Source organism: Dendrobates tinctorius, unplaced genomic scaffold, assembly GCF_039654945.1.
Source record: "Dendrobates tinctorius isolate UK_male_01 unplaced genomic scaffold, ASM3965494v1 ptg000086l, whole genome shotgun sequence".
NCBI classification, from domain to species: Eukaryota; Metazoa; Chordata; class Amphibia; order Anura; family Dendrobatidae; genus Dendrobates; species Dendrobates tinctorius.
In genome coordinates, this window is record NW_027361754.1 from 62,012,725 (window position 1) to 62,035,481 (window position 22,757).

Consider the following 22,757-nt stretch of genomic DNA (forward strand, 5'->3'; position numbering starts at 1 on the left):
TTGCCATGTAATCTGAAAACGTTAAGGATGTAGGGGCAGACTCTTGGATTCTAGGGATGTCACTTACTGGGCTGTTTGCTGTAGTTTTGATAAAACACTGTTTTGTCGGCTACAGATCTAGCAGTTCTCAGAATGCTGAACTCTTTATAACCCCCATGCCACTGGCAGTTTTTATATACACTGTGCATAGGCAGAAAGCTGCCAATCAGTTTTTGGGGCTGGGTTGTACAGGACTTGTTATGACGTAGATTTACTAGTCCTCTTCCTGCTGATAAAACAGATTTTATTTTTTCAAAACTATTGCAAGCAGCCCAGTAAGTGACACACCGCTGGAATCGGGGTCTCTTTCTGTACATTATGCTGCTCTTAGATTAGGTAGTAAACACCTGGTGACAGATATGGGAGATATAAATGGGGCTGACCCCGGTATCCCTGCCTTGTACTGCGGCCATGCACAGTATATGGAATTACAGTGAATAATGAATGCTGAACTCTGCTTGCAGGGCAGGAAGATTATGATAGATTACGACCACTTAGCTATCCACAGACAGACGTCTTCCTTGTCTGCTTCTCCGTGGTGTCTCCATCTTCATTTGAAAATGTGAAAGAAAAGGTAATGTGTTTCTTTTTTTTTTTTTTTCTTTTTTCCGGCTTTCGTCGTGCAGTAAAAATGACCTGCCGACGTGATTCTCAAGATCAGAGTAATTATAGTGATACCAAACTTATAGACTGATTATCCAATGTGCAGAAATGCTGCATTTTCTTTCCACAAGTGTCCATGCCACATTACCCTACAGCAATCTTCTCTGATTATTGCATTTTCTTTATCGCTTCATTGGGAGACTCAGGTAACCTAAACTGTGTTCCAAATTATTATGCAAAAAGAGTTTCGGAGTGATAAGGTTAGAATTTTTTTGTTTGTCATTTACACTCATTGATGGTGATGTGTGTCAGGGCTCTTTATATCACTGAAAGCAATTGCAGATACCTGTGCAAATTAGTTTGGCAGGTGTGTCCAAATAAAGGCAAGACTACTTAAGAAGGCTGTTCCACATTATTAAGCAGCCTACATTTTTTGCCAAAATGGGAAAGAAAAAGGATGTGTCGGCTGCTGAGAAGCAACAAATTGTGGAGTATTTAGGTCAAGGCATGACTACAATCAACATTGCCAAGACACTTCATCGTGATCATCACACAATCAAGAAGTATGTAGCTGATACCCAGCAGACACGTGTGCGTGCTGATAAGGAAAAATTGAGGACTCTTTCCAACAGGCAATTGCGTCAGGTTAAAAGAGCAGCTGCAAAAATGCCTTGTCATAGCAGCAGACAAGTTTTTGAAGCTGCTGGTGCCTCCAACGTCCCCCGAACAACAAGATGCAGGGTCCTTCAGAGGTTTGCAGCTGTGCGTAAGCCATCCTGTCGACCACCTCTATCCACTGCACACAAGCAGAAACAGCTCCAGTGGGCCAAACGATACATGAAGACTGACTTCCAAACTGTTTTGTTCACCGATGAGCGCCGTGCAACGCTCGATGGTCCAGATGGATGGAGTGGAGGACGGCTTGTTGATGGACACCCCATGAAAACACGGCTAAGGCGCCAACAAGGAGGAGGTGGAGTAATGTTTTGGGCTGGAATCATGGGGAGAGAGATTGTCGGCCCCTTTAGGATACCTGAAGGGATAAAGATGAACTCCATAATCTATGTGGAGTTTCTAAAACAACACTTCCTGCCATGGTTCAAGAGGAAGAACCGTGCTTTCCGCAGCAAGATCATTTTCATGCATGATAATGCACCGTCTCATGCTGCAAATAACACATCTGCATCTCTGGCTGCTATGGGCATAAAAGAGGGGAAACTTATGGTGTGGCCACCATCTTCCCCTGACCTCAACCCCATTGAGAACCTCTGGAGCATCATCAAAAGGAGTGTCTATGATGGCGGGAGGCAGTTCACATCTAAGCAACAGCTCTGGGAGGGGATTCTGTCCACATGCAAAACAATTGAAGCACAAACCATCCAAAAACTGACAAATTCAATGGACGAGAGAGTTCAGAAGCTTCTTTCCAACAAGGGGTCCTATGTGCAAATGTAACATCACCTAGAATAAAGTTTTGACTTGAAAACTGTTTGATTTCATTTTGTAATAAGCTGAAAATGCTTATTTCACAATTCACCATTTTTTTTTTTGTTCAAAATAAAAAGGTTGAAAACTCTGCTGTGCATAATAATTTGGAACATGCATTTTGAGTGTTTCTTTTTAAAAATATACTGTTTTCATAGGCAGTTTGTTCAAAAACATTGCAATTATACTAGAATAGTAGATGACTGGAAAATAACACTGACTGCAATTCATATAGGTAATTTAGAGAAAATATGAGGAAATATTTTTTGCATAATAATTTGCAACACAGTGTAATGCGTTCTCCTTTTTTATGTTTTACATTATTTATGTCTACTGTGTAGGTTAAACAAGTTTATAGTCTGATAGTTTTGACAGCTTTTTTTTTTGTTTTTCTCTCCTCCTTGCAAGTCCACATATTTCAGTATTGCAGTATGTAGTGGTCTCCCATGAGACTTCACAGGGGTTGGCATCAACAAGGGATCCGTCAGAATATCTCTGGATGCCATGACAATCTCTTGGAGCATTAAAACTTTCCATGAAAATTTTAGATGTTTTTGAGAATTGCTAGACCATACCCCGCCTCTCGCTGTGATGGGATTAGCCAAATCAGCTGGTGCACCAACCGAGACCCGAGAGCCAGGCCCCTTCATCACGTCATCGATGCACAAGGATGGGACGCAGTTCTCTGCCTGTGTCAGATGATAGCAGAAGTCAACCAGTGGGGGGTCTGTGATTGGGATGCCGGCCCAGATTTAAGAAAATATATTGGGTTTTTATCTAATTTTACATTTTTGAAACATCCAAGCTTTTCATGTCTGTCCAACCTGTTAAAGATTCCTACTTAAGTAACTTTGATCCTTTTCTGTGTTTCGTACTATGGTTTTCTTATGTGACCGTCTTTCTCATGGCCCTACTATTTTTGCAGTGGGTACCAGAAATCACTCATCACTGTCCCAAGACTCCATTCTTGCTCGTCGGAACACAGATCGACTTAAGAGATGACCCCTCCACAATCGAGAAACTCGCAAAAAATAAACAGAAGCCAATCACTCCAGAGACAGCAGAGAAGCTGGCCCGAGACTTGAAGGCAGTGAAATACGTGGAGTGTTCCGCACTGACGCAGGTAAGGAGGCCTGATATGTGTTCACACGTGCAGTGACAGTATGTATGCGCCCCCCGCCACATTTTCCTCTACACTCATTTTGCTGGTACAGTGCATGTATCTAAAAAGTTTCTTAAAAGTACAGCCCTAGCACCTAGTTGTGTCCCTACTAGTAGCTCATCCGCTCCGGCGTCCTCTTGCGATCCGCTGCGGGAATTGCACTAGATATGCAGGTACTAGGAATCATTACACAAGTGTGTAATAGTCTGAATGTCAGGCAAAGGAGACGAGCACACATCCAAACTGGATGTCCTCCTTTGCAGTGGATTTTTAGTAATTTGTTACTGCGCAGATTCAGCAAAGTAGTGGCTATTTTTCTGAACCGTAAAAGGCCCAAAAAACAACACTCTCCTTACTGTGTAACTCTGTCTCTTTGGCTCGTTAATGTCTTCCATCTGGTCCTCGTCACGTCTTCTGTTCCTCACCACTCAAGCTGAAATCCCGGGGCCTCTCACCTTGAGCCAGGACTTCCAGCTCTGAAGCCTGGGACGTTCCTGTGCATGCGAGCGCAAGATCATGGACATTGTCACCGTGCGAGCGCTCCCGCAGATCCTTCCTGGGCCTCCTCAGAGCCAGAACCACCACCTCTCTGTGGATCAGAAGATGCGGCAAGGACCAGATTGTTGACTGAGGAGCAGAAGGGCTTGAGAGGTGAGAGGTGAGTATGAAGGGAAAACAAAGTTCTTTATTATATCTTACCTTCATACATAAGCTGCATTAAATTAGCAGATAATTTCTATGCAAATCTAATTTCTATATTTTTTTTTTTTTATACTGTGTTTATACACTTGTTTTTCCACCAAGCCATTTTGCTCTCCAATGGGGGTAAATCTGCTGGAAAAATGCTGAAAGAGTTGACATGTTGCCTTTCTAAAAAAAATAGAAGAAAAATGTAGCACAGGTAAACAAAATGCATCGTGTAGTGAGATTTTGGAAATCTCATTAATTTTTCGGGTCCTATAAAACGCTGCTTTTCCCCATGAAAAAACAATACGCGTAGAAAACGCATCCAGTATGCTACATGTGAACACCCCCTTCTGTTACCTCCATATTACCTCTTTTAAGAAAAGACACATGAAGGTTAGTGAGTGGTTTATGACAGAGGACTTAAAATTGTCAGAGCGATCGTAGGGCAGAGTCTTTACACGCGAGGCAGCAGTGTCCTTTTTCTTAGGGGTTTAATCACTGGCCAACTTTGGGAAACAGGATCTGAGCTTTTTAATTGACTCTATATGTGACGGAGAGCTGGGAACCCTCAGACATACGGCTGTTGGCATATAAATTGTGCTAGCTACTAGCTCTGTAAAGTTGTTTCCTAACTTCCCGTTATCAACACTCGGACGTCCGGTTCCTGCGCCGACACCTTGGAAAACAGAAGTAAGTGGTTGAGACGTGAAGTCATTGCAGAGAATTACTGCTGGGAAATAATTGTGCCAATAAGTAATAAAAATGTGTATAGCAGAGCTGAGCGTGTCACGTCCTGCACTAGGCATGTCAGCGAGGGGACGGAGCACAACACAGGGAATTCTTTGCTTCCTTGTGTGGTGCGCCACGCCCCAACAGGCGCCTGTACAATGGCGTAATATGGTGCGTCACTTGTGCCCCATTTATATATTTGAGTTTTCTTCACTTGGATAGTGCCCCTCGATGAGTTACACCAAGAAGCACCTTGGCTCTGCTACATCTGTACTGTAATCTATGAATGTACATGTGCAATGCATCGTAGTTTGTCTTTGGTACCAATATGTGACCGCTAGAAATGTAATAAGGTGTTGTAGAAACCATCCGAATGTCACTGATACTCATATAAGGCAAAGGCACCCACTGAATTTAGGAGAGTCCAGTTAGTACCTTTTGATTGACATGTCACGCTTTTTCTTATGTTCTTTAATTTTGTTTGTCTGTTTTGTTTGTCTTTTTCTTATGTTCTTTAATTTCGTTTGTCTGTTTTGTTTGTTTTTGGCTTTTATGTAAAGCAAACCCTCATCCTAAGCTCCGCCATCTTCTTGTTTTACTTTTTCCACCCCCCTTTTTATGTTTATTGCTTTTTAATTGTATAAGATTCTCAGAATTCATTTATTAATCATATTTTTTTTATTGTTTTGCTTTTAGCCCCTAAACTTTTTTTTTTTTTTTTTTTTTTTTCTTTCTTGTACCTTTATTGTCAGATTTATTTTGCACATTACTTGAAGTTTTGGTGTAAGACATCCTACTAATCACATCTTGGATAAAAGCGCTACAAATAACAGATGTAGAAGAGAGCTATAGATATTTTTGCACCCCCGCAATTACTAGTCTCCATGTAGTTCAATGCTCACTTGTCTTCATTGCTTTCTGTAACTTCCATAGACTTTAGTTGAACTGTTTGGTGAGCTATACACTGAACAGGTGCTTGGTGACCCAAGTTTGCCAATTTCCGGCTGATTTGGTCAACATCTATGAGGACACACTCACCCCAGACATTTGACATGTTCTCTGGTGCTTATGTCATAAATGTACTCTTCAGCTTTCACTCTGGCCACTGGGGGGCTTTTGTAGTCTCCTACTTCCTATACTTTCAGGAAGAATTTTCAGCAATTTCATTATCAGCAGATCAGGATTATAATGACAGGTAACACCTCTATAAGCAGCAGATAACATAGGATCCCCCAATCACAATAGATGGCACAGCTCCCCTCCCTGCATGATCTTTGCACACGCTCATTAGATGCTTCACTACTGATGGGGTCTAACCATTGCTGCTAATGAATGTGATGTTTCCTCAAATAGGAAGTTGGAGTCAGAGTGAAAATTGCAAGATTGCTATATTTTTAATGCAGATTGTGAAATGGAAGAAAAAATGGTTTTAGCTCAAAAATTTGATAGAAATCTGATAACACACTCACTTTAACGCACGTCTGGATAAAACCCCAGGAGGTGGATAACCTTTGGGGTCTATGAAAGTTCTTCCCTCAATGGTAGATGTCAAGGGAAAGGGAAAATTGTGCACGATGGCCTTCATCTACCTGATTGTTTTGTGCTCAGATGGCGGCCATCAGAGGTGTCTGGCATTGGCTTTCTTCCCTCTCCACAATTGACAACACATGCTCACTCAGCTGATCCCACCGTGCTTGTGCACAAGATAGGAACAAGGAGCTTTTTTCCTTTTAAAGGGTTTCTTTTTTGGGGGGGTGGGGGATTTGGAAAATATCTATCCTCCGGCTGTAGTTTGCTTTTAAACGGAGCTTTACTCATCCTCCCCAGGTTCAGTGCTGAAAATCACCCACTACTCCCTGTGTCTGTTAATTGCAGTGCTGAGGTCATGTCGACGGTGCTGCAGTCACTCGATGAAGCTCACAGATTGGCTGCCGCTTCGTCTACGTGACGTCTGCTCCGCAGACTAAAACGGAGACCCGGCTTTGGACCTGGGGAGGTGGTTAAGGATATTTTTTTTTTATACTGTTAACTGAGAAAGAAAGGTTTTCTGTAATTGAAAAACTTATTTAATGAACGTTTGGCTGAGCGCTTTCCAAGGTGGATGGCTAGGTTGGCGTGGCTTTAATTGTCTACCTCCCCACCCACCTATATTTTGGAGCAGCCTTGTTATATACCCCGGTGTCCTTTCTTTCCATGAGCCTCAATCAAGCACGTCCAATGGGCGAGTGTATGCCCCAGCTAGGGATGTCCGCCGCCTCCTCTAACCATACTAACAATGGCATGACGTCTCTAATCATTATCAGGAATAACTTCTCTGAAATCGGCATTTTTTTAAAATTTATTTTATTTTTCCTTTTAATATCTGCTGCTAATTTCTTCCTAATCCTCTAACCTGGCTGCTCTTTTCTTTCCTTCCCTGTGTCTTGTAGAGAGGTCTGAAGAATGTGTTTGATGAGGCTATCCTAGCTGCCCTCGAGCCTCCGGAAACTCAGCCAAAAAGGAAGTGCTGTATATTCTAAACTCTCTAACCGTTTCCTCCCCGCCTCTCTTTCTCTTCGATGCTGCTTTATTATGTTCATCTTCTGTAGCAAACTAACAATAATGACACAAGCAAAAATTCTAATAAAAGCAAGATGTTGGCAAAACCTGTGCGTCTTTCCTTACCGACCCCCTTCCCCCACCTTGTCCCCCCCTTTCCTGTGTTGCCTGCATTAGTTTTCTGCTTTATTGCTCACAAGGCAAAAATTGGACTCTCTTAACAGTTTCTTGGGTGGCCTAAATATTCATTCCATGAAAAATGGAAAAATAAATTAAAGGTATAATACAAAAAATGAGTATTACAGGTCTTGTATGTAAGCTTTGCTCGTTGTCTGTTGAAGCCGTGGTGGGTGCGTGTCTTAAGCGTGGACTGGGTTAATGACTCATGGCACTGAATCACTAAAGCAAAGGTCCACCTGCAATTATAGGTAAAAAAAAAAAATCTAGGTTTTGGTAGTATGTCTTTATTAAGTGCTTCATATCCTCTATAGAGACAAAATTATAAAAAAAAAGAGATGCTGACTACCTATATCCGCCACTAGAGGGAGCTCACTGCTTTGTTTTATTGAGTTCCACAGATAACAGTATGTCTTATGCTCCCTCTAGTGGTGACTGTAGGTAGCAATTGGGGAATTCAAGGGTTGTCCAGTTGAAAAATAAAAACAAAAACAAATTTGCTTACAATAGTAAATTATGCAAATACTTGTATATATTTGTCTGATCTTCAGATATTCCCTAAAGTTCTGGGGTTTTGCCGCTTCGGCCTTGTACTTAGTTTCTTGTGTTTTCACATCACCTTTGTTATATGAAGCTGGCTTGGCTATACACATTAGTAGTTAGCCAGTCCCCTTCATATACAGCATGAATGATGTAGCAAAACGGGGTACCTTCCTATGTCAGACACAAGATGGGCATGCAGCTGCTGAACTCAAAACTAAGGGATATTTTAGTTTTTTTTTTTTTGTTTTTTTTTTCTTTAATGGACAACTCCTTAAATGGTGCCTGAATAACTGATGCTTAAAAGGGTAATCACATTTCCAAGATCCTATCCCAATATGTAGTAGGTGTAATAATATTAGCAAATATCTCAAATTAGAAATGTAGTATAGTTCTTCTGATTCACTGGTTCTTTTCCCAAGTGCAGGGCATTGCAGTAGCTTAGGTTTAGCTAGCCGTTACTATGATTAGTCTTAACCATGGATTTCTAAGTTACTGCAATGCCCTTCACGTGAGTAAAGAGACATAGAAATTTAGCATAGTTCTTCTGATAAGCTATGTCTTTCCTCACATACAGGGCATTGCAGTAACTTAGAAATTCAAGGTTACGACCACTCATTTAGTGACAGTTAGCTAGTTGCTAGTGGTCGTGGTCACAGATACCTAAGCTACTGCAATGCCTTGCACTTGGGAAAAGAGTGAATCAGAAGAACTATACTACATTTATAATTGGAGGTATTTGCTAATCTTATTACACCTACTACATATTGGGATAGGAGCTTGGAGATGGGAATGCCCCGTTAAAAGACACATACACCTAGCCGTGGCGCTATCAGGATCTGCATATTGGGAGTAGCTTCCAACATGCCATGCTAGAGAGAGGGGGGTATTGGCATGTATAAAGTGTAGGTTTCCATCTAGATCTAACCTGTATAAAGCATCAAATCATGTTATGTATGTTGTGCTTTGCTCATCTTGTACTACTAATTGGAAGTTATGGCAAGTCTTTTTTGCTCACAGAACCCCAGAACTGCATTCAAACGTCTGCTCACTTGTTTGTGTACCCCCTGTGGAGTCCGTGTCTCTGCACATGCAGTGCACTCCTAATTTGCAGTCTTGCAGTTGTGGTCTTTACACCGTGCCCAGACATCTCCCTTCTGGGAAATGTGTAGCTGACTTAATGCCAAATCCTTTCAGTAGAATTTGGCAGAATTTTGAATGCAGCTCTGCAGGTCAAAATCCGTGCATGGTAAGTAATGCGTTGTACGTACATGATCTTTATAGTTTTGTATTTAGATGTAAACCTACAGTTTTACTTTAAATTCATGGGATTCTTTATCCCAGTTATTTCTTAGCCATTCTATATCTGGGTGGGAACCTCCTCCATCCCATCGGTGGAGCGCTCTAATGATGTTTGTGGTTTTGTGATATGATGAAAACGTAACTCCTTCCCCTTTTTGATACTGCACCAGATATTTCACACAGTGAGGTGAGAGGGGCTTTCTTATCTTTTCCTGTTTCCCCTCCCTTCCCCATAAGACAGCTGACACGTACACATGTATTAAGGCTCAAGTAGTTGGAGAACTGTGAACTAGTAAGTGTCCTTTGAAGTGACGTTCAGGAGGGCGGAGGATGACAAGGATTGTTGCCCATATACTTTATATAAGGGCAGATCCTCCTTTAGCTTTTGTGCGTTGGGAAAGGAGAAGAGTTTGTGTGATGAGGCATATAGGATTTCACCATGCCCATTACTAGAGGAGTGAATTGCTTTATACACCCCCAGTCCAGTCAGTGCTATCTGGCTGTGCAAGTTTTTGAGCTTCTGAGTTCCCCGATACAGTATGTGATTTGTCGGCCTGGTGTGATGCCATCTGTGCAGAGCATGGGTAATGTCTTGCCAGCCTGGCTTATCATACATTGTGCCTATGGGGTCGCAAAGTGATCCACTCATCTACCCATTACCCTTCCCTTTTCAGTTGTTCAGTTTCCACCTTCACTGATTTCTCTGTCCGCCTTTCGCCCTCTCCCTCTGTCCGCCTTTCGCCCTCTCCCTCCATTCTTATGAGTTGGGTGGTACCTGGTACTTCTCCTCAGACTCCCTTGATTTGCACTTAAAGGGGCACTTTCTTGGATACAATGTCCCCCAGCTAGTTCAGCCTTGCAGTGACATGGTGTAAGTGAAATATGGCTTCTAGGTGGAGATTACTTTGATATGTTCTGTATTTCTTGCTCCTAATCTTGTAAGCTGCTGTTACTGTCCTGTACATGTGCCCCCTCCCCGGTGGTCATCTCTGTAAATCCTAGCTTGTACATGGAGAGCTGTGAAAGACTTGGTCAAAGAGATTTCTCCAAAACTGGTTACAAGTGAGGACCTTTTATTGCGGCCTGTGAGAAGAGCGTTGTGCCCAGTTTCTCCATGTGACCGTCTCTCCCCGTCTTCTGGAGTCGTCCTTGCAGGTTGCCCATTCTGCTCGCCACCTCCTCTTTGAATTTTACTGGCTGCTTGTCCACTACAAAACTATATCTGACTGTGCACAGAACCCTTCATGTGTGTCGGTGCCACCCAAGCCACGTCTCATGTGCCATATCGTAGATGGATTAAGATTTGCTTTTGACTTTATTTCAATATATATTTTTTTTTTGTTTCCAAAATAAAAAAATCCTAAAAATGAGAGTGCCCATTTCTCTCTTTAACCCCTTCCAGAAAGGCCTAAAGAATGTGTTTGATGAAGCGATACTGGCCGCACTGGAACCTCCGGAGCCCAAGAAGAAACGCAAGTGTGTGCTGCTATGAACATCCTCCAGCCGTACCCCTCCCCTTTATCATTCTCCAAAGCTGGTGTTGGCGTCAAAGTAAAAAAAAAAAAAAATGTAAAAAAGCAAAAAATAGAAAATGAAAAAAATGTTTAAATCAACTAAAAATGAAATATAAACTTTTTAATTTTTTTTTTTCCTCCCCTTTGCAATGATAGCAAAGGCCCCTGCTTTCATCGCCACTCAGAGCAAGTGGTCAGGTCTGAAATGTACGCCCAGTGACACGGATTTCCTTAAAGATTAGTGTGTATACAGGAGAGAAAGATACAAACTCTGATCATTGCTTTTTTTTCTTATATATTTACGGTTTCTAATGTCTTATATTAAGAGCAAGGCGTGCTTCATACATAACAGACTAATTTTTTTAATCTGTTTATTCGGCCCACCTCTCTTCATAGTTTGTAATAAAGTGACATTGCCTATATGTCCTATTCCTATACTATACACCCTTTTATTTTATTTTAATTTTTTTTTTATTTACCATGATGAAATGTTAAGGGAACCTTCCGCGGAAAACTAATACAGCTCATGCACAGACCTGTGGTGATGGAGCATTCGGGGTTTTTGGTGATTCGTTAGTTGTCCCTTAAATGACCATCATCTATCTATGGGATGAATGTTAAATGGGTGATCACTGGGAATCTAGCTACTGAGCCACTACTGCGAAGAAGGGGTTTAAATTCCCTTTATGAATAAAAGCGGTAGTGAGCATGTGCGACCACCACTGTTACGGACAGTTAATGGAGCAGTGGTCGCACATGCTCGTTATACTCCTATTGAAACGCGACTTTTATAACTTGAAAGTGGGTCCCATTCGTCAACCTTCCCCCAGGGGTCATACATTTATTACCCTTCATGTGGATAGGGGGTTTATATGTTGGTCATCCACCACCCTTGGTTCTGCATTATATGTAACTTTTCCTGGCATGTCCCTTTCCATTTGAGGCACCCATTTTTTTTTCACTCGATAGATTTGATATTCTACCCATCTGTTACTGGCGTCTCCTTTGCGATCAGATTTCTTCCTTTCTGCCTTGACTAATCCCAGTCCCCTCTACTCATGCCCCTGAGAATTTTCAGAAAAGATGGCGTTCTATGTATTACTTTATTTTTTTGCCTTCCACTTGAGGGACCAGTCAGGATATTGCCCATTTAATGTACATTATTTTTTGCATGCAGATGTTACCCACGGGTCCTCGGGGGCGGGATTAAAGTCTAAATATAAACAGGTAGACACCAGTGTTAATAAGGATTTTTAACCAAACACCCACTTATTTTTTTTTTTTTTTTTGTTCAGAGTTCTTTTAAATATGTAGTGAATATATTCCGACTTCCCAAATTAATAACTTGTAGACTCATTAGTATTGAACCAATGCTTTGTTCCATGTTTCAGTTCTTTGTATATGCATACTTTTCAGATGTATTAAACATAAAATACCTTCACACATCTGCTCTGCTGTCTCCTTATTCACTGGATACTATATGACCAGAGGAGCATAGAATGCAGTTATTGCCACGGATCAGCAGGCCAGCATGCCGTGTGCCGTCCTCAGGTGGGTACTATATGTACAGAACTATCCTCTTACATGCAAATTCTTTTCTTTTATACCTTTTGTACATATGGCCATTTATGGAGACTCTACAAAGCTGTATGGCAGCCACAGATGACCTGTAATATGATGTGCACGAGGCTTACAATATTTTTTTTTTTTTTTTTTTTACTTCCATGTCACTTGCAAGAAGACTATGGAAAAGATGATTGAACTAGTTTTCAAGGATTAGCATAACATGTCCGCTTCTTTCAAAAAAACATCACAACTATCCATTGGATGTGTGTGATATTTGTAGCTTCGCTCTATTGAAGTGTGTGAGCGGAGCTGCGATGCCACTTATAACCCGTGGACAGAAGTGGCGCTGTTCTTGGAAGAGAGAAGCCATGGTTTGTTTTTAACCCCTTAACGACCGCCAATATTTTTTTTAACGACGGCAGTTAAGGGTACTTATTTCTCAGTTCCGCTTTTTAATGGTGCTGAGAAATAAGGTTATAGCGCTACCGGGGGGGGGGGGGGGGGGGGTAGCTGAGACCCAGGAAAACACAATTTGGGTGGTTTTTTACCATCCCCAGTCTCATGATCACTGTTATTCACGGAATAACAATCGCAAAAAAAAGATTCAATTTCCCATTCATTTCTCTCTTCTTTTATGTCATCTAGCATACCAGAGTAGAGAGAAATGGCATGCGCAGTGCGCCCTTTGAGATCTTCCGGCGCTCGGAAACAATAGATTTTTCCTATTGGTTCATTTTGATAACTGTGATAGGGTCTACCACAGTGATCAAAATAAAGAGGGGTTTAATTTATAATTTTTTTATCACCCCCCCTTAGGTAAAAATTATTTTTTTTTCGGTTGGGATTAGCAGCAGGGGTATGGCTGTGTTAGGGTTGCAGTTTGTCTTGGGACGTTTTCTACTGTTTAGGTACATCAGAGGGTCTCCAAACGCAACATGGCGCCCGGCGTTGATTCCAGCCAATTTTGCGTCCAAAAAGTCAAACAATGCTCCCTCCTGAGCCCTGCCTTTTGCCCAAGCAGTTACCCCCCCCCCCCCCCCCCCGTATACTCCGGAGAAATTGCACGACAAATTTTGTGGTCCATTTTCTCTTGCCCTTGTGAAAATAAGTTTGGTTCTAAAGTAAATATTTTTTGTGAAAAAAGTAAAATGTTAATTTTTTTTATTTTATCCTTCCTCGTGGCTTTACTTCTCATGAAGCACCTGAAGGGTTAATAAGATTCTTGAATGGTGCCGTTAAGAGAAAGGTGTCACTTCTGGGTATTTTCTGTCATATTAACACCCAAACTCGCTTGAAATGTGATGTAGTCCCTAAAAATAAAATTGAGTTTTGTAAATTTTGTTGGAAAAATGAGAAATCGCTGGTCAACTTTTATCCTTCATAACTAAAAAAAAATAAAAATTACCGTTACCAAAATTGTGCTGATGTAAACTAGACATGTGGGAAATGTTATTTATTAACTATTTTTGGCGATATGACTCTGATTTAAGGGCACAAAAATTAAAATGTTGAAATGTGCAAAATTCTTACCAAATTTCTATCTTTTCATAAATAAACACAAGTCATATCGAAGAAATTTTACCACTGTCATGAAGTACAATATGTCACGAGAAAACGTTACAAATCTAAGATGTTCTGACAACTCTTTGTTTCCTCCTTCCTTTTCCCTGTTCTAGACATGACAGCGGGAGGGGATAGTACACAGATCTCCACAATGTGGAGAGGGGAGATGAAATCTATACTGTCAGGGGGGGCAGAGAAAAAATATCAGGATTAAGCAAGTGCAGGATAGAAGCTGTGCTAATAATGAGGTAATTTTAAGTATCATTATGGGTACACACACACACACACCCCTCACATCCAGCCTATATTCCTGAGAGAGACACTCCTACAAGCGAAAAATCTGGAATTTGGATGAAGCTCCATCTGGAAAGATTGCTTCCCGAAACTAAAAGGTAACCATGAACCTATGCAAAAATAACATTTTTCCATATCAAATGTGTCCACAACCTTATACCGTTCCTCTGTTTCTAAGTTATCTCTCAGAAGGATAAACCCAATATGTAATAAAAATATTGCACAAGGTCACATTACTGTACAGATGAGAGGTGGCAGCACAAAATGTGGATTGGATGTAGCAAAGGCAAGCCGAGCCCCCCCCACAGCACAAGTACAATGTGTCTGTTTAATTGAGGCCCAACACCTTCTATATACATGTGCATTCACCTAATGCGTCCAGTGCTGGTGGCCACACATACTCAGTCCTATCGGTCTGGATCCTGTTGGGCAGAGATTCCTGTACTGCCTAGTAATTGGCATCGGTGACCCAGAAGTGACTTCTCATCCAGTAAGTTATGCTGTCTCCATGATGGTGCTGAGAACAGACGTCACGTTGTTGGGTTACAACAACGAGCTGAGTGACTTGAGTTCACAATAAAGGGGCAGAACTATGTCCCTCCATGGTTTAGATGACTTGGATTCTAATCTAGTCTGGAAACTTGGATCTCCAGAATGGTGACCACGTACCATACAGGGGAAAGTGCCAGTGACCAGAGTCCGACATCTACCTCTATGGTACCGTCTGGTCTTGTCAGGAGCTCACAGGAGACTTAAAAAAAAAAAATAAAAATAAATCTGTGCAAAGGTGTACATACTGGCTTATATTTTTGTTAATGTGCTTCCTAAATTCAAAATGAAGCAACTTTAGCTAATAACATTTTACAAATCTGCCAAAGCTTCTGGATGTGGTGTCTTTGTTCCTTTCAATATAAATAACCGAGGAGGGTAGTACACCGCAATCTGCAATGTAGAAAGGGGAAAGTATCTAAAGTCTTATGGAGAGCAGAGAAAATGGGCTGCATACCTAAGGAGGAAGTCCTATGGAAAGGAAAGAAGTGCAGATCTGGAGCTGTGCTCGTACATGAAGGCAATTGAACAAAGAAGCACCCTGGATACACACACAGCTCTCATCCAGCCTATATTACTGAGAGAGACATGCCATATAGTTATACAGAGGCACTGCCACCATCGTTGTTGGTATTCCCCAGAGCAGGGTGGAGGGTACATGTTACTTGTCCAAGGATTACATGACACGAACATGAAATTTGTGCTGAACACCAGAATGGTCAAGGTGTCGGGGCAGGTACTATGGAGGAGAATCTGCACGTGACAGGGTCTGGACCACCTACACATTTGACTTCATCATTATATGGTGGTGTGATCATGTGATTTCTTTCTTTTAGACTGGGGGCTAAATGTCAACTTTGGGTGTGAATAGATCAAAGACCACTTGATGCTGCTTGTACATTGCAGTGCAATGCAGGTGAACGGGGTCGCATTGCACCCCTGGGGTACTGCGATAAGCAAGTCACAAGGTTGGAATGAGATGGGATTTTTTTTGTCGCAGCACCCTGGAGATTACAATGTGATGCAGGGTTCATACCAGGGCTGTGGAGTCAGTAAGCCAAACCTGCGACTCCGACTTCTCAATTTCCCTTACACCGACTCCGACTCCCACATATATTGTTTATATTTAAGTGAAAAATTTATTGTAGTACAATGTGAACACCAGACATTTAATCATTTCTATGATACAATAATCAAGATATTTAGATAGAACATAATATTTATTGGAATACAACTTTAGAACACAAAAAACTGTAATAAATTGTAAATATGTAATACACTGTATACATTTACATGGTACAGACCAAAGTTTGGACACACCTTCTCATTCAAAGAGTTTTCTTTATTTTCATGACTGTGAAAATTGTAGATTCATTCTGAAGGCATCAAAACTATGAATTAACACATGTGGAATTATATAATTAAAGTGTGAAACAACTGAAAATATGTCTTATATTCTAGATTCTTCAAAGTAGCCACCTTTTGCTTTGATTACTGCTTTGCACACTTTTGGCATTCTCTTGATGAGCTTCAAGAGGTAGTCACCGGAAATGGTCTTCCAACAGTCTTGAAGGAGTTCCTAGAGATGCTTAGCACTTGTTGGCCCTTTTGCCTTCACTCTGCGGTCCAGCTCACCCCAAACCATCTCGATTGGATTCAGGTCTGGTGACTGTGGAGGCCAGGTCATCTGGCGTAGCACCCCATCACTCTCCTTGGTCAAATAGCCCTTACACAGCCTGGAGGTGTGTTTGGGGTCATTGTCCTGTTGAAAAATAAATGATGGTCCAACTAAACACAAACCGGATGGAATAGCATGCCGCTGCAAGATGCTGTGGTAGCCATGCTGGTTCAGTATGCCTTCAATTTTGTATAAATCCCCAACAGTGTCACCAGCAAAGCACCCCCACACCATCACACCTCCTCCTCCATGCTTCACGGTGGGAACAGGCATGTAGAGTCCATCAGTTCACCTTTTCTGCGTCACACAAAGACACGGTGGTTGGAACCAAAGATCTTAAATTTGGACTCATCAGACCAAAGCACAGATTTCCACTGGTCTAATGTCCATTCCTTGTGTTTTCTAGCCCAAACAAGTCTCTTCTGCTTGTTGTCTGTCCTTAGCAGTGGTTTCCTAGCAGCTATTTTACCATGAAGGCCTGCTGCACAAAGTCTCCTCTTAACAGTTGTTGTAGAGATGTGTCTGCTGCTAGAACTCTGTGTGGCATTGACCTGGTCTCTAATCTGAGCTGCTGTTAACCTGCGATTTCTGAGGCTGGTGACTCAGATGAACTTATCCTCCGCAGCAGAGGTGACTCTTGGTCCTTTCCTGGGGCGGTCCTCATGTAAGCCAGTTTCTTTGTAGCGCTTCATGGTTTTTGCCACTGCACTTGGGTACACTTTCAAAGTTTTCCCAATTTTTCGGACTGACTAACCTTCATTTCTTAAAGTAATGATGGCCACTCGTTTTTCTTTACTCAGCTGCTTTTTTCTTGCCATAATACAAATTCTAACAGTAGGACTATCAGCTGTGTATCCACCAGACTTCTGCACAACACAACTGATGGTCCCAACACCATTTATAAGGCAAGAAATCCCACTTATTAAACCTGACAGGGCACACCTGTGAAGTGAAAACCATTTCCGGTGACTACCTCTTGAAGCTCATCAAGAGAATGCCAAGAGTGTGCAAAGCAGTAATCAAAGCAAAAGGTGGCTACTTTGAAGAACCTAGAATATAAGACAGACAGTATTTTCAGTTGTTTCACACTTTTTCGTTAATTATATAATTCCACATGTATTAATTCATAGTTTTGATGCCTTCAGAGTGACTACAATTTTCATAGTCAAGAAAATAAAGAAAATGCTTTAATTGAGAAGGTGTGTCCAAACTTTTGGTCTGTACTCTGTGTGGGTGTGTGTGTGTGTGTGTATGTGTGTGTATATATATATATATATATATATATATATATATATATATATATATACACTGTATATATATATATACACACACTATGATTTATCTCGGGCTACATTCACACTATGGGCGTAGCCAGGATCAAACCTAGGGGGGCAGAATCTCATACTGTTCTGCAGAATTTCATACTGCACACCTCAGCTGCTGCAGAACCTCATACTTCACACCCCTACACTTGAAAATAAAGCCTGCACCTTAAGAAGATGTGGTGATGAATGCAGTCTATTTATTCCAACTATCAGTTGATGTTACTGAAGATGAGCAATGCCTGTCCTGGGTGTCCTTTTGGGCAGCTATGAGGTGTCCCTGACTGGTGCTAAAAAAAGGAGTGTTAGTCTGTGTGCTATCCGGCTTTCATTCTTTTTGGTACAGATATGATATGGATACAGATATAGATATATAGAGCAGATTTCTAATCTGCTTTTGCTATTGAAAACATTATCTATGAGCTCAAACCTTTCAGGTGATGTGGTTTTTTAAAAAGCTGCTCTGCTTTTGCAACTGAAAAACATATCCTCAAAAAACGCAGGAAAAACGCTGTGTGTGAATGTAGCCTTAGATCAGGAATAGAACAGTCATTTATAGGACATTTCATAACAATTCCTATGAAAAAATATTCAACATATTCTGCATTAAACTACTGTACCCAATTTATTATATATTTTAGGAGTCGGGAGTCCGTCCATTTTATACCGACTCCGACTCCACGACTCCGACTCCACAGCCCTGATTCATACATAGTGCAGTTATAGATCTGTAAGAGCCTCCATTGAATCCAATTGGTGCATACAGTGCTGGCATATCCCTCGCAGATCGAGTGTCCCAGTGTGACCAGTTTGCATATATTGTAATGCTCTTATCAGAGCAGAATATACCTAACTTTGTCAAAAGGTGAAAATTAAATTTCTGTACCATTCTTTTAAGTAAATCCCTCCTATGAAGGAACCGACATGGCGCAGGGTTTCCGTTATATGGACACATGGCATTTTTTGTGAATTCCATTATGAATAGAAGTACCTCTTTTCTGTCACCAGATGGCAGCATTGCACTTCTTTCTCCTCTTGGTAGATCACGGTATTTGGAGACTGGTTGCAGTACTGAACCCAGTGGATGTGGCCGGACAGAGAGGCTGAGGCTGTGCGTCCTGCCTCCCAGATATTACTAAACCTGAATGATAAAGCAACATATTGGGACCCTTTTTACAAATCGCTAAAGCTACTGGCACATCTAGCTTAGTTATTAACCCTGAATTGCTATTGTTAGTTGAAAACAATGGATGTTATATGGTTTGTTTCAGAAGAATTGTCAAATGGAGATATCTATTCAAAAGGGAATATATCAGTATGATTTTACTACAGAAAATAAATGGAATTCCACTATCAAAGGTGACGCTTTCATTGTTTTGCTATTCAGATAAATAACTGGTTACAGATTCCTGTGCATTGCTGGAAGGGTCATTTCCTGCATTCTGATCGTGAACAGCCTAGTTGCACAAATTGCAATTTCTGAACAGTTTGATAATGCCAACATGAAATGGTTATATTTACTCTTCTCCAACATACAGTATATGGAGAAAAGTTTGTGCCCCCCCCCCTCCACCCTCACAGTACATTTACAGGAGCTTTATCATGTATTCTAAATCTGTAGGTAGTAATGTGGAGTTGGTTCCCCCCATTTGCAGGTATAACAGCTCCTGCTCTTCTACACGCTCTTGGAGTAGTCTGCGAGAAACTTCTGCTCCTTCATTCAGAAGATCGTGTGTGCTGTTATGGGAGGAGGCGGGCTCATTATCCCTCCACCATCCTACAGCGGGCATAATGCAGTCAGGTGGATAACAGTCTACTGTCATTCACCAAACCCACACTCGTCTGTCTGACCCAGGACAAGAAGTTTGATCTGCTTTACATCACTACAGCCGACACTCGGCATTGTGCTTGGTGATATAAGGCTGGAGCAGCTGCTCAGCCATGAAGCTCCCAGTGGGGGCACGATGTTTTTGCTGATGCTACTACCAAAGGAGGTCTGGACTTTGCAGTTATGGGGTCAGCAGAGCGTTGGTGACTCTTATGCCCTCTGCACCTCAGCATTCAGTAACCCCTTACGGGGTCTCCACTTCAAGGCCGAGTTGCCGCGGTTCCTTCGTCTCAATAACATCAATCACAGCTGATGAGGAAGATTTAGGAGGAAGAAATGTGAGGGTCTGGAAGTTATACACTGTGGGACGAGAGGGCTGGATGTTATACATGGGGGGGACAGTGTGGGCTGGATGTTATAATTGGGGGGGGCGAGTGGCCAGATGTTATACACTGGGGGTGGAGGGGGGTTGGGAGACGATGTTATTCACCAGTGGGGGAAAAGGGGCCTGATACCAAGCGGGGGGCAATGGGACTGGATGAAAAAAAATTTAATTCAGTGATTACAGGGGCTATTTCCTATCAGAAAAGTTTTTTTTTCTATAAGGAAAAGTAATGACCATAAAAACAATCAGTAAATAAAAAGATGCAAATTTCTGGAACCATTTGCCCAATTTATTTGTCTCAGCTGAGTGAGTGAACCTTCTACTATATATGTATAGATAGATGATAGATATATCGAGATATAAGTAGGCATAGGAAGCGATTTCACTAAAACGTCAAGGCTGGTTTATTATAACTTCATAAACTACTCAGCATTAGCAAACAAAGACAGCCATTTCCAGCACAGTGAAAAAACTAAGTAACTAGAACTAGACTATATAGTACTGTGGGTCTGCCCGCTCAGGTCAGTGTCTTTTCACAAACATGCTGGAGACCTTCAGTCCCAGACACTGAGTGACACACTTGAACTAGATGTGTATTTCCTGAAGGAAGTACAGATAGTGCTTTGAAAAGGTGCCCGGGCTGCCCCTTTAAGAGAGACTTGCCTGTTGCCCCTGCAAGACTTTCAACTCGGGATCTGTTTTAACTGGGTGCCTCTCTGCCACTTTGGCCTCAGGGTCTGATTTGGTGGGTGGGGCCCATCAGGATCCGATTTGGTGGCCTGGGCTCCTCAGGGCTTGAATTGGTGGCCGGGATCCCTCAGGGGCCGATCTTGTGGGTGTGGCCCATCAGGGTCTGATTTTGTGGGTGAGGCCCATCAGTGTCTGATTTTGTGGCCGGGGCCCCTCAGGGTCTGATTTTGTGGTTGGGGCCCCTCAGGGTCCGATTTTGTGGCCGGGGCCCCTCAGGGTCTGATTTTGTGGGTGGGGCCCCTCAGGTTCCGATTTTGTGGGTAGGGCCCCTCAGGGTCCGATTTTGTGGGTGGGGCCCCTCAGGGTCCGATTTTGTGAGTGGGGCCCCTCAGGGTCTGATTTTGTGGGTGGGGCCCCTCAGGGTGCCTGTGCATATCAATGAGCTTAGCTGCCATTTCAATCGCCTCAGGGCATGTTTTGTCTGTGGCAAAATTTCCCCATTGAAAAGTATTGAGTGCATTCCAATGACGGGAAAATGTTTTTTCAAGCGCAAATTGCGCAAAAACTACAAATCCGATCGACACGAAAAATACTTAGCACACCACTCGTGGACGCTGGCTTCGAAACGACACCTCAACGGAGTCTGTGCGTGTAGCGGTTCGGGCTGTATTAATTGCGGAAATCAACTGAATAATAATAACTAGATGTGTATTTCCTGACAGAAGTACAGATAGTGCTTTGAAATGGTGCCCAGGCTGCCCCTTTAAGAGAAACTTGCCTGCTGCCCTTGCAAGACTTTCAACTCAGGATCTGTTTTAACTATGGGTGCCTCTCAGGGGCCAATTTGGCCTGTGGGGCCCTTCAGGAACCGATTCGGAGGCCTGGGTTCCTCAGGGCTTGAATTGGTGAGCGAGGACCCATCAGGGTCCGATTTTGTGGCCGGGCCCCTCAGGGTCCGATTTGGTGGGTGGGGCCCCTCAGGGTCTGATTTTGTGGGCGGGGGCACTCTGGGTCTGATTTTGTGGGCGGGGCCCCTCAGGGTCTGATTTTGTTGGCGGGGCAACTCTGAATCCAATTTGGTGGGCGGGGCCCCTCTGGGTCCAATTTGGTGGGCGGGGTCACTCTGGGTCCGATTTGGTGGGCGGGGCCACTTTGGGTCTGATTTGGTCAGCGGGGACCCTCAGGGTCCGATTTGGTGGGCGGGGCCACTCTGGGTCCGATTTGGTGGGTGGGGCCCCTCAGGGTCCGATTTGGTGGGCGGGGCCCCTCAGGGTCCGATTTGGTGGGCGGGGTCGATGAGCCTCCAATTTGGAGGCCGGGGTCGATGAGCCTCCGATTTGGAGGCTGGGGTCGATGAGCCTCCGATTTGGAGGCTGGGGTCGATGAGCCTCCGATTTGGAGGCCGGGGTGGACGAGCCTCCGATTTGGAGGCCGGGGTAGATGAGCCTCCGATTTGGAGGCTGGGATCGATGAGCCTCCAATTTGGAGGCCGGGGTCGATGAGCCTCCGATTTGGAGGCTGGGGTCGATGAGCCTCCGATTTGGAGGCCGGGGTGGACGAGCCTCCGATTTGGAGGCCGGGGTGGACGAGCCTCCGATTTGGAGGCCGGGGTCGACGAGCCTCCGATTTGGAGGCCGGGGTCGATGAGCCTCCGATTTGGAGGCCGGGATCGATGAGCCTCCGATTTGGAGGCTGGGATCGATGAGCCTCCGATTTGGAGGCCGGGGTCGATGAGCCTCCGATTTGGAGGCTGGGGTCGATGAGCCTCCGATTTGGAGGCCGGGGTGGACGAGCCTCCGATTTGGAGGCCGGGGTGGACGAGCCTCCGATTTGGAGGCCGGGGTCGACGAGCCTCCGATTTGGAGGCCGGGGTCGATGAGCCTCCGATTTGGAGGCCGGGGTAGATGAGCCTCCGATTTGGAGGCTGGGATCGATGAGCCTCCGATTTGGAGGCCGGGATCGATGAGCCTCCGATTTGGAGGCTGGGATCGATGAGCCTCCGATTTGGAGGCCGGGATCGATGAGCCTCCGATTTGGAGGCCGGGGTCGATGAGCCTCCGACTTGGAGGCCTGGGTGGCTCAGCCTCCGATTTGGAGGCCGGGGTG

At 43.3% G+C, this 22,757-nt stretch overlaps 1 protein-coding gene across 5 annotated transcripts in view; it reads left to right on the forward strand.

Annotated features, from left to right (window-relative positions):
- CDC42 (cell division cycle 42) overlaps nt 1-12,219 on the forward strand; it is a 39,286-nt gene extending 27,067 nt beyond the window's left edge. For 4 of the 5 annotated variants that reach the window (XM_073585496.1, XM_073585499.1, XM_073585498.1 and 1 more), the window contains exons 4-6: nt 504-613; nt 3,053-3,250; nt 10,665-12,219. In XM_073585496.1, coding sequence (XP_073441597.1) covers nt 504-613; nt 3,053-3,250; nt 10,665-10,754 — 398 coding nt within the window. In that variant the 3' untranslated portion in view covers nt 10,755-12,219. Of the gene's footprint in view, nt 1-503; nt 614-3,052; nt 3,251-7,134; nt 7,351-10,664 lie in introns of those variants that run through there. The other variant, XM_073585497.1, reaches the window with a different exon arrangement.
- Nucleotides 12,220-22,757: the final 10,538 nt, after the last annotated feature.